At 46.5% G+C, this 13,945-nt stretch overlaps 1 protein-coding gene across 1 annotated transcript in view; it reads left to right on the top strand.

Moving 5' to 3' along the window:
- Positions 1–13,945, top strand: part of TMEM168 (transmembrane protein 168) — a 184,290-nt gene that overhangs the window by 144,487 nt on the left and 25,858 nt on the right. The window contains exon 4 of the mRNA XM_078674392.1: positions 10,006–10,280. Coding sequence (XP_078530518.1) covers positions 10,006–10,280 — 275 coding nt within the window. The remainder of the gene's footprint in view (positions 1–10,005; positions 10,281–13,945) is intronic.

Here is a 13,945-nt window from a genome sequence, read left to right as displayed (position 1 = left end):
AACTGCCATGTCCTCCTGGTCAGTGTCCCCACTGACCAGGCCTAACCCTTCCCTTTCTGTACACATTGGCCACCCCTAAGGAAGGCCCAAGGTACCCCCTTGGGCAGGGTGCAGTGTATGTGAAAGGTAGAGCATGTACTATTGCAGGTGACATGCTCTGGTAGTGAATGACAGACATTTTCGTTTTTCACTATTGTAAGGCTACCTTGCCCATAGGCTATCATGGGGAATACTGGCTACAGTGGCTACCAGCTTATCTTCCCATAGAAGCAAGGTAGTACATAAAAGTCTGGTATCCCTGAACTAATAATAATAAATCATTTGTAAAGCGCCTGACTACACAGAGAATAGTGTGTCCCCGCGCTAACTACTGATAAATTATTCAGAGGGCCGATGTTACCAGCCAGGGGGTTTACAAAATGGGAAACATGAATGTTTTTAATTTCCTCCGGAATCTTATTTCAGACGGCTCCATCCTAAGGTGCAGCGGCAGTGCATTCCAGTGTTTGGAGGCTAAGTACCTAAATGAGCGTCCGCCCATTCTGGCCCTGAGAATACGGGGCGTTTTAAACAGCATCGCGCCAGAAGATCTTAAGTTCCGAGTAGGGCGATGTATAATAAGGAGGTTCTTTAGATAGTCCGGACCTTTGTCCTGGGCAATGCGATGCCCGTAGCAGAGGGCTTTAAATTTAATTTGCTCCCTAATAGGAAGCCAATGGAGCTTGGCCAGGGCGGACTTCCCTGAAGCTCTGCGCGGGAGGCCAAGCACTAGACGTGCGGCAGCATTCTGCACGCACTGCAGTTGATGAAGTGCTTTTTGACTTAGCCCTATCAACATGGCGTTTCCATAATCAAGGTGCGGAGTCACTAGGGCGTGGACAATAGTTTTTATAGCTCCGGCGGGAAGAAGATCTAAGACCTTACGGAGAACCCTAAGTAAACCAAAACACCTCCCCGTGACCTTGTTGACATGGGTCTTATACGAGAGGTCGGTGTCCAGCATTACGCCGAGATTTCTTACCGACTCCATCGGAATGGGGGGCTCCCTAGTTCAATAGGCCACCATAGCCGCGACCATGCTGATGTCGCTCTCCCGACCACCAGTAACTCAGTTTTTTCGCCATTAAGGCGCAGGCAGTTGTCGTTCATCCATACTGCCACTGCTGACATACAGTTCGAAAAGTTAATGGCGTCTTCACTGCGGTCGGGTGTGAGCTTAAACACCAGCTGTGTGTCGTCAGCGTAGCTAACAATGTCCACCCCAAATACCTCCACCACGCGAGCCAGGGGTTCCATATAGATATTAAACAAGGTAGGGCTCAAACTTGAGCCCTGGGGAACCCCGTGGCTTACCTTTCGTAGGGAAGATCTGAAGGGTGGACAGTGCAGCTGAAAGCTTCTGTCGGTTAAGAAGGATTGTAGCCAGGCAAGCGCTGACCCTGTCACCCCCATCTCCATCAAGCGAGACAGCAGCATTGAGTGCAGCACGGTGTCAAACGCTGCACTCAGATCTAATAAAACCAATGCTGCTGTCTCGCCTTCATCCACTATTTGCCTAATGCGCTCAGTGGAATACAGAACGGCCGACTCCGTAGAGTAGCCAGCTCTGAATCCCGATTGTGATGAGTGGAGGAGGGCTTCCTCCTCTAGATGTTTCATGAGCTGCCTATTGGCAATCTTTTCCACAATTTTTGCACAAAAGGAGAGAAGGGAGATGGGGCGGAGATTTTGGAGTTGTGAAGTGGGGGTGTTGGGTTTCTTCTTTAGAGGAATAACCTGTGCAGTTTTCCACGCTTCAGGTATGTGACATTCCTGGAAAGATAAGGTGACCATGTGGCTAATATGGTTGAGTAGCATGCTCTCCATAACTCCCTTGCACCGCGCCACTGGGCACGCGTCAGACGGAGATCCGGATTGTATGCTCTTAACAATTCCTAGTAGTTCATATCTTTCAGGCTTTTTAAATCATGTAAGCTGAGATTTTTGTGTGGAGATAGCTCCAGTAACCCCCGGGCTGGTTAACATATTGTTACCAGCTGTAAAAGTGTCATGAATTTTGTCCACCTTATCCACAAAAAAATCGGCTACAAGATCACATAACTCAGTAGAGTAGATATCTTGAGCTTCAAGCCTGGATGAAGTCATGAGTTCTCTGTAAATACTAAAGAGTTCTTTGGTGGGGTTGCCTGCTGACTCAATTCTATTTTTAAAATAGAAGCCCTTTTCTAATCTTACCAATTTCTGGTATTTTTTTATCTCTGTCTTATAGCATACTTTGAGCTCAGGGGCATAGTTCTGCCTCCACCTCCGCTCCACCGTTTTACATTTGGCTTTAGCCAGTCTAAGTTTTTCAGAGAACCACGGAGCAGTTCTGGATTGCCTCGTCGGTGGTTTAATCACCCAGGGTGCTACCTCATCCAGGGCCTTAGACATCCAGTTCTCATAACTGTTCCAAGTTTCCTGAAGTGTGTTACCTGGGGACAGAGGATGGTTTAATAAGGCGCGTTCGATTAGTTCAGGGGAAAATTTCTTCCAGACCCTGCGCTTTTGTGGTAAAGATCCTTTAAATTTAATTCGCGGGGAGTCATCTTCTATTTCGAACGGGACGATGCTGTGGTCCGACCAGATCAACTGGACCGGGGGTAAGACCTTAACACCTTCCCAATTAGAAAAAAATGGGGTCCAGGGTATGACCCAGCTGATGTGTGGGGGCTGTAGATAACAGCCTAACCCCTACGGAGTTCAGTGCTGCAATCACGGTTTGTGCCTCTTTACAATCTTTGTCTTCACAATGGAGATTTAGATCTCCCGAAGCAAGACACTTTTTACATCTAATTACTGGTTGACTTACTAGGTCTAAAAGTTGGTTTCCAAATTGAGCCACACTCCCTGGGGGGCGATATATCAGTTATCCGTTTACCATGTTTTTGGGATCTACTTTTAGGGTGAAGAGGCCACACTCAGTGTTAGGTATGGTGGCTTTTATTAGCGTACATTCTAGTTCTGATTTAAAAATTAGAGCTAGTCCCCCCACCTCGTTGTTTTTGTCTGTCTAGTCTCAACAGACTGTACCCAGGGGGGACCACTTCAAGAACCTCCGGGGAAGATGTTTCATCCAGCCAGGTTTCCGTAAGAAACAAGGCATCCGGTTCCCTATTTAGCAATAAATCATATATCTCGACTTTGTTTCCTCATAGACCTGCAGTTCAATAATAGCAGCTTTAACTTGGCTACTTCCCTTACCTTCCCTCTAGACAGTGGCAATGTCAGATTACACGTATTGCAGTAGGAGGGTAGTGAATCAGCCAGTAAAGTATGGAAACAGCTACTGTCCGATTTCTGACTAACTGATAGCAGATCCATTTTGGTGTAACATAGTCGGTGTTTGGACTTGTCCTGCAATACCTCTGGCTCTGAAGGATCAGGGGGTCCAGCCCCATGCCCCGGTCGACCGCGGACGGGTGCAGACGGGCAGGACTCTGTCTTGACTCAGAATTTAATAACACATCTTTTAAGAAAGGTTATTTATAAATCCTGTGTTTGAGAACAGCACTTTTAGAAAATGGCTGTTCTCTTGTCTGACCTTTCTCTGTGCCTTGGCCTGTTTGTGAATTGACTGTCTGGTTTGAGAATGACAGGGGCTGGGGAGCCCCCAGGAGGCTGGCTGAGTCAGCCCTAGGCTGAATGACTGCATCTGCATCTTGAGTGTTGGGAGGGGATAGCACCTGGGCCTGAATAGGGCTGTGCCTGCATTCCACAATGTGGGCTCCACCTCCTGCTGAGCGGCTGACGACCCTGCCCCTCTCTCTGAAAGGAAAGGAGAAGCCAGGAAAACAAAGTGCTCAAGGAACACCCAGAACTGATTCAGTCCGGGCTTGGAGCCTTCCTGCACAAAGGGAACAAAGACTTTTAGGGGTATAAGTACAGGGCCCCTGACTACAGAAAATTAGATCATCCTGGAATCAAGAAGGAACCTCTGCCAAGGAGAAAGCTGGAAGACTGAAGAAGGAAGACTGTCCAAGGAAGACTGTCCTGCTGTTGCTTTGCTGAACTGACCTGCAGTTGCTTTGCTGCCAAGGAGAGGAGAAGGACTTTGCTTTGTGCTGTGTACCCTTGCTTGAAGGAATCTCCAAGGGCCTGAAAAGAGCTGGCTCCCTGTTAAGAAGTCCCAGGAACAAAAGGACTTCACCCTCAGCTTCCCTGAACTCTGCTGAGAGAGTTCTGTCCTTCCTAGAGTGCTTGGGCCAGTTGTGGTGCCTCTGGAAGTTGTACCTGTGTTGGAAAGCTGGAAACCAAGATCTTAAAGACTTTCTGCAAGTTTTATCGCATAGCTCGCTTGCAGAGCACATCCCCGTCAGTGCGAGGAAATTCCTGCCGCTACGAAGGCCGAAACCGTCGCAGCGCCTGTTGCTGCTGCCAGAGTCGTTGCATCCTTCGTTTGCGGGACGCACCAGTCCGGTGTGGGAAGATTACCATCGCTGCGAGTATCGTCGCAGAGCCTGTCGTCACTGGGTGAGATTGTCGCACCGCTTGCTTGCGGACCGCATCACGTCTCTGCGAGAGTCGTTGCAGAGGCATCGCATCGAGGGGCTGCGAGAGGAGAAGATCGACGCTTAGCCGTGCATCGTCGCCGCACCGGAGATCGTCGCCGCCCCCGAAGATTGTCGCATTGTACTTTTTGCGAGCCGCTTCCACCGAAACCTGTGCACCGGAATCCTCGCAAGGTATCGCATCCCTCCCCATACAGACCGAAGTCACCGCAACACGCCCGCTGCGTCCAGCGGGGTTGTCGCATAGCCTCCCAGGGTCTCAGGAGTGACGCATCGCTTGCTTTTCAACGCTACAGCTTTCACTTGGAACTTCTGTTGCATCTAAAGGTACTGTTGGCTAAAACGTGACACAACTGTGGATTATTTTAACGCAACCTTAAGAACTCTTTTGAAACCATATTCTTCAACTGTGTATGTTGGATTTTTGTTGTTTTGATCTTGTGTAGTTTAGATTAAAATACCTTTATTTTCCTAAACTGTTGTGGAGTCAGTTTGTGGTGTTGTTACTGTGAGTGTACAAATACTTTACACATTGCCTTTGATAAGCCTGACTGCTCGTGCCAAGCTACCAAGGGGGTGTGCAGGGGTTATCTAAAGAATGTATCCTCCTTACCCTGACTAGAAGCAAGGGTCCCTATTTGGACAGTGGCACCTAACTCTGCCAACTAGAGACCCCCAGTTCTAACACTGTCCAACTCCTTCTCATTCTCAATGGCAGGCTAAAATCTGCTCCTAACCATTTCAAGGTGGCTATTAAGGCTAGGGTATTTACCCCGAGGGTTGAAATTAAAAATACATTCAAACACTCTCCTAGCAGCCCAACAAATATTAAGCGGCGGGTTAAACCTAACTCTGTAGGTGAATACCACCCATGAGCACACCTCCACCCAGCCCACCTGTGATGTTCCTCCTACAGACATGGAGCGCAAGAAGATAGACGAAGTAGGCAAGAGAGTTGCAGTTATAGTGGCAGTTCACTGGCTGATATGCAGTTTGGTGGCACTCTTCTCATGCTATAACAGGAGAGGTGAATCAAGACTTCCTTATGCACCTCCTGGAGTCTGTCAGCAAATTCATCCCTAACACCATCATAGGGCTACATGTTGGTACCCCTAGAGATGCAGCATTCATATGTTTACAATAACTTTCATCTATCAGCAAGGTTTTCTCAAAGGTCTATGGATTAGGTCCATTAACTCCAGAATCTAGCTCCGATGCCCAGATGAGGCGATTATGGTCTGACAATATCCTGGGGAGTTTTGTTATCCGGCATTTGGCTTTAATGGAGTTAGACACCAAGAAATAGTCTAGCCTAGCATGTGTAAGATGTGGATTGGAAAAATATGTGAACCCTAGGATCCCCCGGGTTTGCTGTCTGCCAGCCGTCCATAAGCCCGTGAGTCAAGCACAGGTGTTTTAGTGCCCTGAATACCTTAGGTTTACGCCCCGCGGAGAGGCACTCCTCCTTCACCGACCAGTTGTGGGGTAGATTGATATTTAAATCCCCCCAGATCACCAGAGGCAGAGGCCAGTGTGCTAATTCGTTTGAGATTTCCTCAATAGTAGAGGGCTCATCAATGTTGCTACTATAAATGGTGCACAGGGTCAATTTCTGACTTCCATTGAGTAAACATTCTGTTATTGCCCAACGGCCAAACTTGTCAGTTTTTGAGCGATTAAACATCAAGCCCTTACCTTTTGCTACAATAGCAACCCCCTTCACCCATGCGCCCTGTGAAGTGGCACAGATTAGCTGATACCCTAGCGAGTTCAACAAATGCTTCTGTGACCCTTCTTCATGCGTTTAGGCAAACAATATTTGTGCCCCAATTTTGCAAAGCAACCATCACCATTTGTCATTTTTTTACGTCATTCAGGCCACACATATTCATTGACAGAATTCTCAATAGACCCATCACATTTCTTTATGATTTTTCTACCCCTTATATAGATGCCAGTTTACAACACCAGCAAATTGTTCTGGTTTTTTTTGTCTGGTTTTTCCCCCTTTTATATCCTGTCTGCCTAGACACCCTTGTCCACCTCCCCCTCCCCACCCCCCACCACCTTTGGAGGTTACCTGGCCAAGCCAGGGGTGTGACATCCGACTGCAGAGCCCCGCGCGCCGTCTGAGCCCCCCTCCATCTTGAGAGTTTCAACATAAGCATAAAACCACTAAACCTATCGTGCCAAAGCCAAACTGAAGATCAAACAAATACATAAAGGAGAACAAAACCCCACAGTGCCCCCAAGCCTACCCCTGTTTCACCAACTATATTTAAACTGACTAACCTAATGAACCAGCTAGATTCGGGAGCCAAGACCCTGTTTCCAGCTCTACTACACACCTCACACAATTATTAATTCCCCCCCCCCCCCCCCCCGAAAGTTCCTCCAAATACTTCTGTGCCTGTATTTCAGAGACAAAACTGCAAACAGCCCCCTTGAAAACAATTTTTAGTCTTGCCGGGTTTTGCAAATACACTATGGCCCCAATTTTTTGGAAAGGTTCGAAAAGCTGGCATAGCCTCCATCTGCGTTCTACGGTGGCATGCGCAAAATCAGGTCTTGTAAAGAACGTAACCCCCACGAATGTCCGTGGTTTAGTTGGCCTGGCTAAGTCAAACAAGGCTTGCCTAAGGAGAAAGTTGCCGAAGAGTAGCAGCATGGCACGGGGGTGTTGTGAGGCTGACGCATGTTTGCCAGGAACCAGGGGTAACCGATGAGCTCTTTGCACTTCTTTCTCCAGATCCCAAGACTGCAACTCTGGGCAAGCTCCTCTTATTAGGTTGATCATGAATTGTCTTGGGTCGTCTTTTTCTGCCCCCTCTGGAATCCCTAAGAAGCGGAGATTGTTTCGCCTCTGGCGATTTTCCTGTTCCTCTAACTTCCACATTAGGTCTTTTACCAACCCATCGTGCTCCTTATGCTGTACTTGTAAAGTATTTACATCCTTCTCCAGTTGTTCCGTTCTTCCCTCCACCATGGTCATTTGATCCGCAATGTCAGCGCAAGTCCTACCCAATTTTTCTAACTGCTCCTTGCAGTTTTTTCACCGCCAAACGAGCTCTTCGACTATCCGCCGTGACTTCGTCTTGGAAGCTTTTAATGGATTGCAAAACCACTGCCAGGGAGGAGTCCGTTTTGTTACCATCCGTACCTATACTTGTTGGATTTTTGTCCGTGAGTTAGGAGTGTAAGAGAGGTATCATTATAGTCCCATTTCATTTCTCTAGCACTCATTTTCAGACATGGTATTGCCTCTTTGGATTTATAACTCTATGCACCTGTACCACTGCTAGCCAGTTTTAACATGCTTGTGCTCTCTCCCTAAAGCACTGTACAATTACTCTAGACCTATTTGGCACATTTAATTTACTTTTAACTCCCTAGTAAATGGTACTACTTGTACTCCGGCCTGAAAATGTAATTCTATTAATGGGCCTGCAGCACTCGTGCCACCCAATAAAGAAGCATGATAACACATATATCTTGTTTGCCACTGCAGCTTGCAGTGCAGTTTTAAACTGCCATTTAAACCTGGCTCAATAAACCGTTTGCCATTTAATAAGTGAAGTTTGTAGATAGGTAAATGATGTTTACACAAATGAATTGTATTTTAAATTCCTTTTTGATAATAAAATCGTATTTTAAGTCACAATTCTGAAAATACCACTTTTAGAAAGGTGGCATAGCCATCTGTGCCTTCCTGGGTCAGATGACTCAACAGTGGACTCCATTATGGGCAGGATGGCGGGGGTTGGGAGAAGAGCAGTGCCTTGTCTACTTATACTTCAAAGGTCTTACCTCCAGTGCACACAAAGGAACCTGACACTAGTCACCCCAGACTTCTTGGATCCTTGACAGGGAGAGGAAAAAACTTTCAAAAACAGGCTGGGGGGCAGTATATGGAATCTCCCCACTTCAAAGGCTGATTTAAATATTAGACCTCCTGAGCCACTCATCAGACCACTTCGGAAGCTGTGGAAGACTGAGAAGTCGGACTGCCCTGCCACTGGCAGGACTGTGTTTCCACTGAAAGAATTATCTTTCTATCTGAGGAAAGAAGATTGGTCCTGCTTACTGAAACTTGTACCACCAGAGTAACCCCAAGGGCTAATTGGCTGGCTTTCTGTATGAGCTTTAGGGACACAACAAGCTCCAAAGACCTATACTGTATCTGCCAAGCTGACCAGACTCAACTGGACCTGCCTGTGCCCAGCTGGTGTACAAAAGGGGGTGGTGATGGACGGAGCATCTGAACCAATCAAACACTCACACCCAGTCAACAGATCTGGGTTTAATCCATCACCGTTCTTTAGCCCACTCTGCCACCCCAGTTCAGACATGTCCATATGCAAATCAGTCTGACCCTGTGCCTCATGGGAACAGTCCAGCCCGAACTGCCAAGCCATGCCTTCCCTGGGCCGGAAACAAGCTTCCTAGGACCGGTTTCTGGCATTTCAGCCATCTCCAGCCAGGCTTGCTTGAATCCAGTGGCAAAGTGAGCGAGGGACTCACGTCTGAGCATACCCTGCCAGCTGTTGGCAGGAGACCGGATCCCCATGAGGTGAGCTCCTGGGTACTAAACCTTTCATTGGCATCAAAGTGTACTCCTCTTCGCCTGGTCAGCAACTTCGTTGAAGCCAACCGCCGCAAACCGACACGGGACCTCGCATTGCAGTTTGACACCAGACTTTGCTTTGTGGCTGCTGATCAACAGCTTCAACAGACCCTATACAGCACAACACAGCTCTACACAGCACCTTCCATTACAGCTCCTGCTTAGCGGCCTCCTTAAAACCTACATAGTTTGACACCAGATATCGCCTCGCAGCTCTCGATTGGAACCAACACAAGTCGACCTCGCATCGAGGACACAAGGTACAACTCTCAGTGGGACTAACCTAGTCCCTGTATCCGGGCTGCGCCCCTTAGCGGTTGGCCTAGGCTTTGTCCCAGTCTGGCACAACCAGATAACCACAGTTGGCGCTTTGTACTTTTTGACATTGCCTTTACTTTATACTTTGAAAGTGCACATCTTCGTCTCTACTAATTAGATTTTGCTAGTTTTGCTGTCTTCTTTTAAGAAAAATTTACTCTATTTTGTTTGTAGTGTGTTTTCACTTTTTTGCATAAATTCCTTTAAATGGTGCCTTTACATAAGCCAGACATCTTTATTCCAAGCTACCAGAGGGTTAAGGACAGGTTACGTTAGTGACTTTTATGGTTCATCTTGACAAGATTGTGTTTATTATTTGACTGGGACTGCCTATAAGTGTATTTCAAATCCAGTCTTCATGTTAAGGCTTCAACTAGAAGCCTTACGCAATCGGAGTAATTTGGAAGAGGATGTATTTCTGTGTGTGTTTGTGTTTCTGAATAAGAACAAGTTTGTGTGTGTGTGTGTGAAAGAAAGATTAACAATATATTTTCTCTTCTTCTTATACTATAGTCCAGAAGGCCAGCCTACCCTTCTTCCACCTGACCATGTGCAAGAATTGAACTGGAGATCTACAGGCATGCTGAATTGTATTCAGAGGTTTTTTGCTCATCACATGATAGAGACTTATGGTTGTGACTATTCGACAAGTGGGCTTTCGTTGGACACCCTTCATTCTAAGCTTAAATCCTTCTTGGAACTCCGTACAGTAGATGGACCTAGACATGATACCTATATTCTATACTACAGTGGACACTCCCACAGTAGTGGAGAATGGGCATTAACAGGTAAGCAGTTAGAGGTGCAATTAATTTCGAAAACACTTCTTATTTAAAGAGTAAATCTGTTTCATACCAGTACAACTGCAAGTAATTCTGCACAACTCCAAAAATGTTTTCGCTCTCTCACTCTAGCTAGTTATTTATTGATATGTATGTTGGTCTCTTTACTTGAAGAAAGCAGCTAGTATTCTAATGCGGCAGTGGCCGTATGTCTTTCAACTTAATTAAATTTTTTAAGTCTGAGATTTACAAGCGGAGGTGTGAGTGACTTGTGCTGATCGAGGAATTAAATCATTGTATAATACTACTAGTAAATTCAATATGCCGCATCACAATTTCTGTAGTGCTTTAGATGACCGTAGTTTGACCTTCTAACAATCCGTGCTCGACTTTCCATACTAGAATCTTTTTTGGTATTGTTTGGCACTGTGTGCTACTTCACAATAACCTGCCTCTGGATTATTTGGTACCCTACACAGTATAGGGTTACCCTGTGGTCTTCAGAACCTTGGTAAAGTATAGAACATATATATAAATGTGTTCTATTGGATCAGCTCACAAATAAAATTCACTCAGTACATTTTAATAAATATACTCCCACTGAGCCAAAGTAGTTCCTACAACTTTCACATAAACACAGACAAATGTTTTTTTTTTTTAATGAAGTGCTCATGCAAGGAAGTGCGTATGCTATAACAATTGTTTATATACAATTGATCTCAGCATATATGACAATCTGTCCATAGTACAATTTACAGCACTTAGGGCTGTGACTGCTATGATCTCCTCTTTTATTTTATTTTAATATTTTTTATTACATGACTGTCTATGTATTTGTGACAGTAGGAGGCGCCGTTTTGTCTCATTGGGAAGGTATTATTAAATTATTCAATTACTTTTGTAATGCGCGCAGCTACACAAAAAGGGTTTCCCGGCGCCTAGCACACAAATTGCTAGAAAAGGAGCAGTCAAGAACCATTTCCTACTAAAAGAGCCAAGTTTTAAGATTTCTCGAAAGCTGAGATAGGAGAGGTCATTCTTCAAGGACACCGGGAGAGAATTCCAGATTTTGGGGCCAAGACAAGAAAAGGAACGGCCTCCCATTCTTGCAAGTTTAAATCTAGGAATCACGAAGTCTCCGTGGGCTGTAGAGCGCAGGGGACGAGAAGGAATGTAAGGATGGATGAGTTCTTGCAGATACGCTGGTGCCACACCTTGTTTGATTTTAAAGATGTAGCACAGGGTTTTAAATTTAATTCTTTAATCAATTCGAAGCCAGTGAAGGTCACCTAAATACGGCGAGATGGAAGCCTGTCTAAGAACTTGACAAATAAGGTGTACTGCAGAGTTCCGAACTACCTGTAGCTTTCTCAGTACCGTTTGGCAGCTACCGAGATAAAGAACATTGCCGTAATCGAGTCGACAGGTGATGAGTGCCTGGACTACCGTGCGTTGAGGCAGGAAGCATCCAAATGATCTTACAAAGCCACCTCAAGATCGTGAAACAGATGGCAGCAACACTCACCACCTGTTGTCTCATAGAGAGACTATTATTGATAATGATGCCCAGATTACGGACATGGGTGACGGGTAGGGGAAAAGAACCCATTTCCTGAGGCCAACGGTGAGGGCCAGATAGATCCTTGTGCTTGCCCAGGATAAGGACCTCAGTCTTATCCCCATTTAACTTCAAAAAGTTAAGGCGCATCCACAGGTGTCGTAGCGTCTTTAGTGGTGGAAAGCGAAAAGACAATCTGCGTATCATTTGCATACGAATATAGGGAAAGACCCGCCTCTTCCACAATCTCTGCCAGAGGTCTGACATAGATGTTGAAGAGCAGAGAGCTTAAAATTGATCCCTGTGGGATTCCATGTGCTGATACGCAGATCTTAGATGATGCCTTAGCAGGAAAGACTTGAAAAGTGCGACCATCAAGGAATGAAGCAAACCAGGATAGGGCAGTGCCGTCCAGCCCAAGAGACCTAAGGGCGTTAAGCAGGATGTTATGCGACACAGTGACGAATGCGGCACTCAAATCTAATAGAATGAGTTCCGCAGTTTCCCCTTGATCTAAATGCTGGCGCAGTTTCTTAGTAACCCCAAGCAGAGCGGTTTCAGTTGAAAAGTTGGCTCTGAACCCGGATTGTGAATAATTAACAAAGCCAACTTTGTCTGTGTTGTGTCAGTTGAGTATTGATATGTTTCTCCACAATTTTGGAGAAAGCCGGAAACCGAGATATTAGTCTAAAGTTAGCTAGTACAGAAGGATATGCTCCGGCCTTTTTAGGGCTCGGACTCCTCCCCACTGAAAGTGGGAGGAGCTTCGAGAACTAATGTTAAAGAAGAAAAAAAAGAAGTATCTCCTAGGGCTTTGGCCGAGAAAAATTCCACACATTCCTTTGCGTGTTCTGTCATCTGGCCAGTGATTCGTCTTCGTTGTGTTGTCGTTTTAATAGGCTTGAAGTGATAGGGTAAATGTAGTTTTGTTCCGCCATCTTGGGCATATTTCGTTCGTGCTCGCGCAAAGAAGTACATTAATTATAATTAGGAGCTGTCAGGGTGGCCGTGTAATGCATTCCAGATGGTGTGCGCGCGTTCACCATCTAGCAGTGTGTTTGTCTGGCGCGCGTCCTCCTCACGTGCACACAGGCATAGACGCCGTGTGCGGCTCCTTCCTGCCGGCCCGGGGAGCTGCTCTGCCGCTCTCTGGCTCACCCCCCGTCTCCCCGCCTGATTTAGTGTGAAGTTTATGGGCACGTGCCAGGAGCAGTATATGTGCTGCGGTGCTCTCTGCAGTTTATGGGGACGTGCAAGTGGCAGCAGCAGCGCCGCTGTGCTCCCGTATGGCCCCCGAGCCCATCCGCACTGGGTAATGGGCACGCGCAGGGCAGCGGCAGCAGAAGCACCGAACTGCGAGGCGCTCTAGTCTGCACCGGTTTGCCAAGCTGAAATTGTAAAGCATCACAATGCGAGGAGCGCCTGTGTAAACACAAAACAGCACACGGATCCAAGCTGTTCGTGATTTGCGCTGCCAAAACTCCATCAATCTTTAAGAAGGTGGGATACAAGGATTATGTATTCTTATAACACACTATTTCGAGCAGGAACACTCTTATCTTGCCAAAACACGGGCCAAAAGGAGTTCGCGGATTATGTAAAAAAGGCCAGGACATTTCTAGAGGGGATTACAAGGAAAAAATGCTTTAAGTCGGAGCACGTAAATATGCGTTATAGCAGCTCACACCGAGCACCTGTGAAAACTAATAACTACAACAAATCTTTTCACTGAGAAACGCACCAGGCACTATAAACGGATGAAAACTATGGCTCAGATCAGCTAAAAAAACACCAAAGAAATAATGCAAAGCCCATTGGGTTGAGAGTGCTCCAGTTCCCCCCCCCCTCCTCCCCCCTCAACCCCCCCTCCAACCTCCCCCTCCCCCTTCCCCCCTCTCCTGTCACCTGGGGTAGGCCAAGCTGACCGGGCTGCGGCTGCATGAAACACAGAAAACTGGATATTTGCATAATGAACGAGACCAACTATGTTTCTAACGGTGGCGAGATGAAATGCTGATTATCATTAAAGTAGAGTTGGGAAAACTAAAACACAGACCAAGACCAATAGCATTGACTGCAGATGCAGAACTGGAAAGCCGGACGAAGACCGGAT

Source organism: Lissotriton helveticus, chromosome 1_1, assembly GCF_964261635.1.
Source record: "Lissotriton helveticus chromosome 1_1, aLisHel1.1, whole genome shotgun sequence".
Taxonomy (NCBI): domain Eukaryota; kingdom Metazoa; phylum Chordata; class Amphibia; order Caudata; family Salamandridae; genus Lissotriton; species Lissotriton helveticus.
Note: the sequence above shows the minus strand (reverse complement) of the source record. Positions and strands in the feature narration are given on the sequence as shown.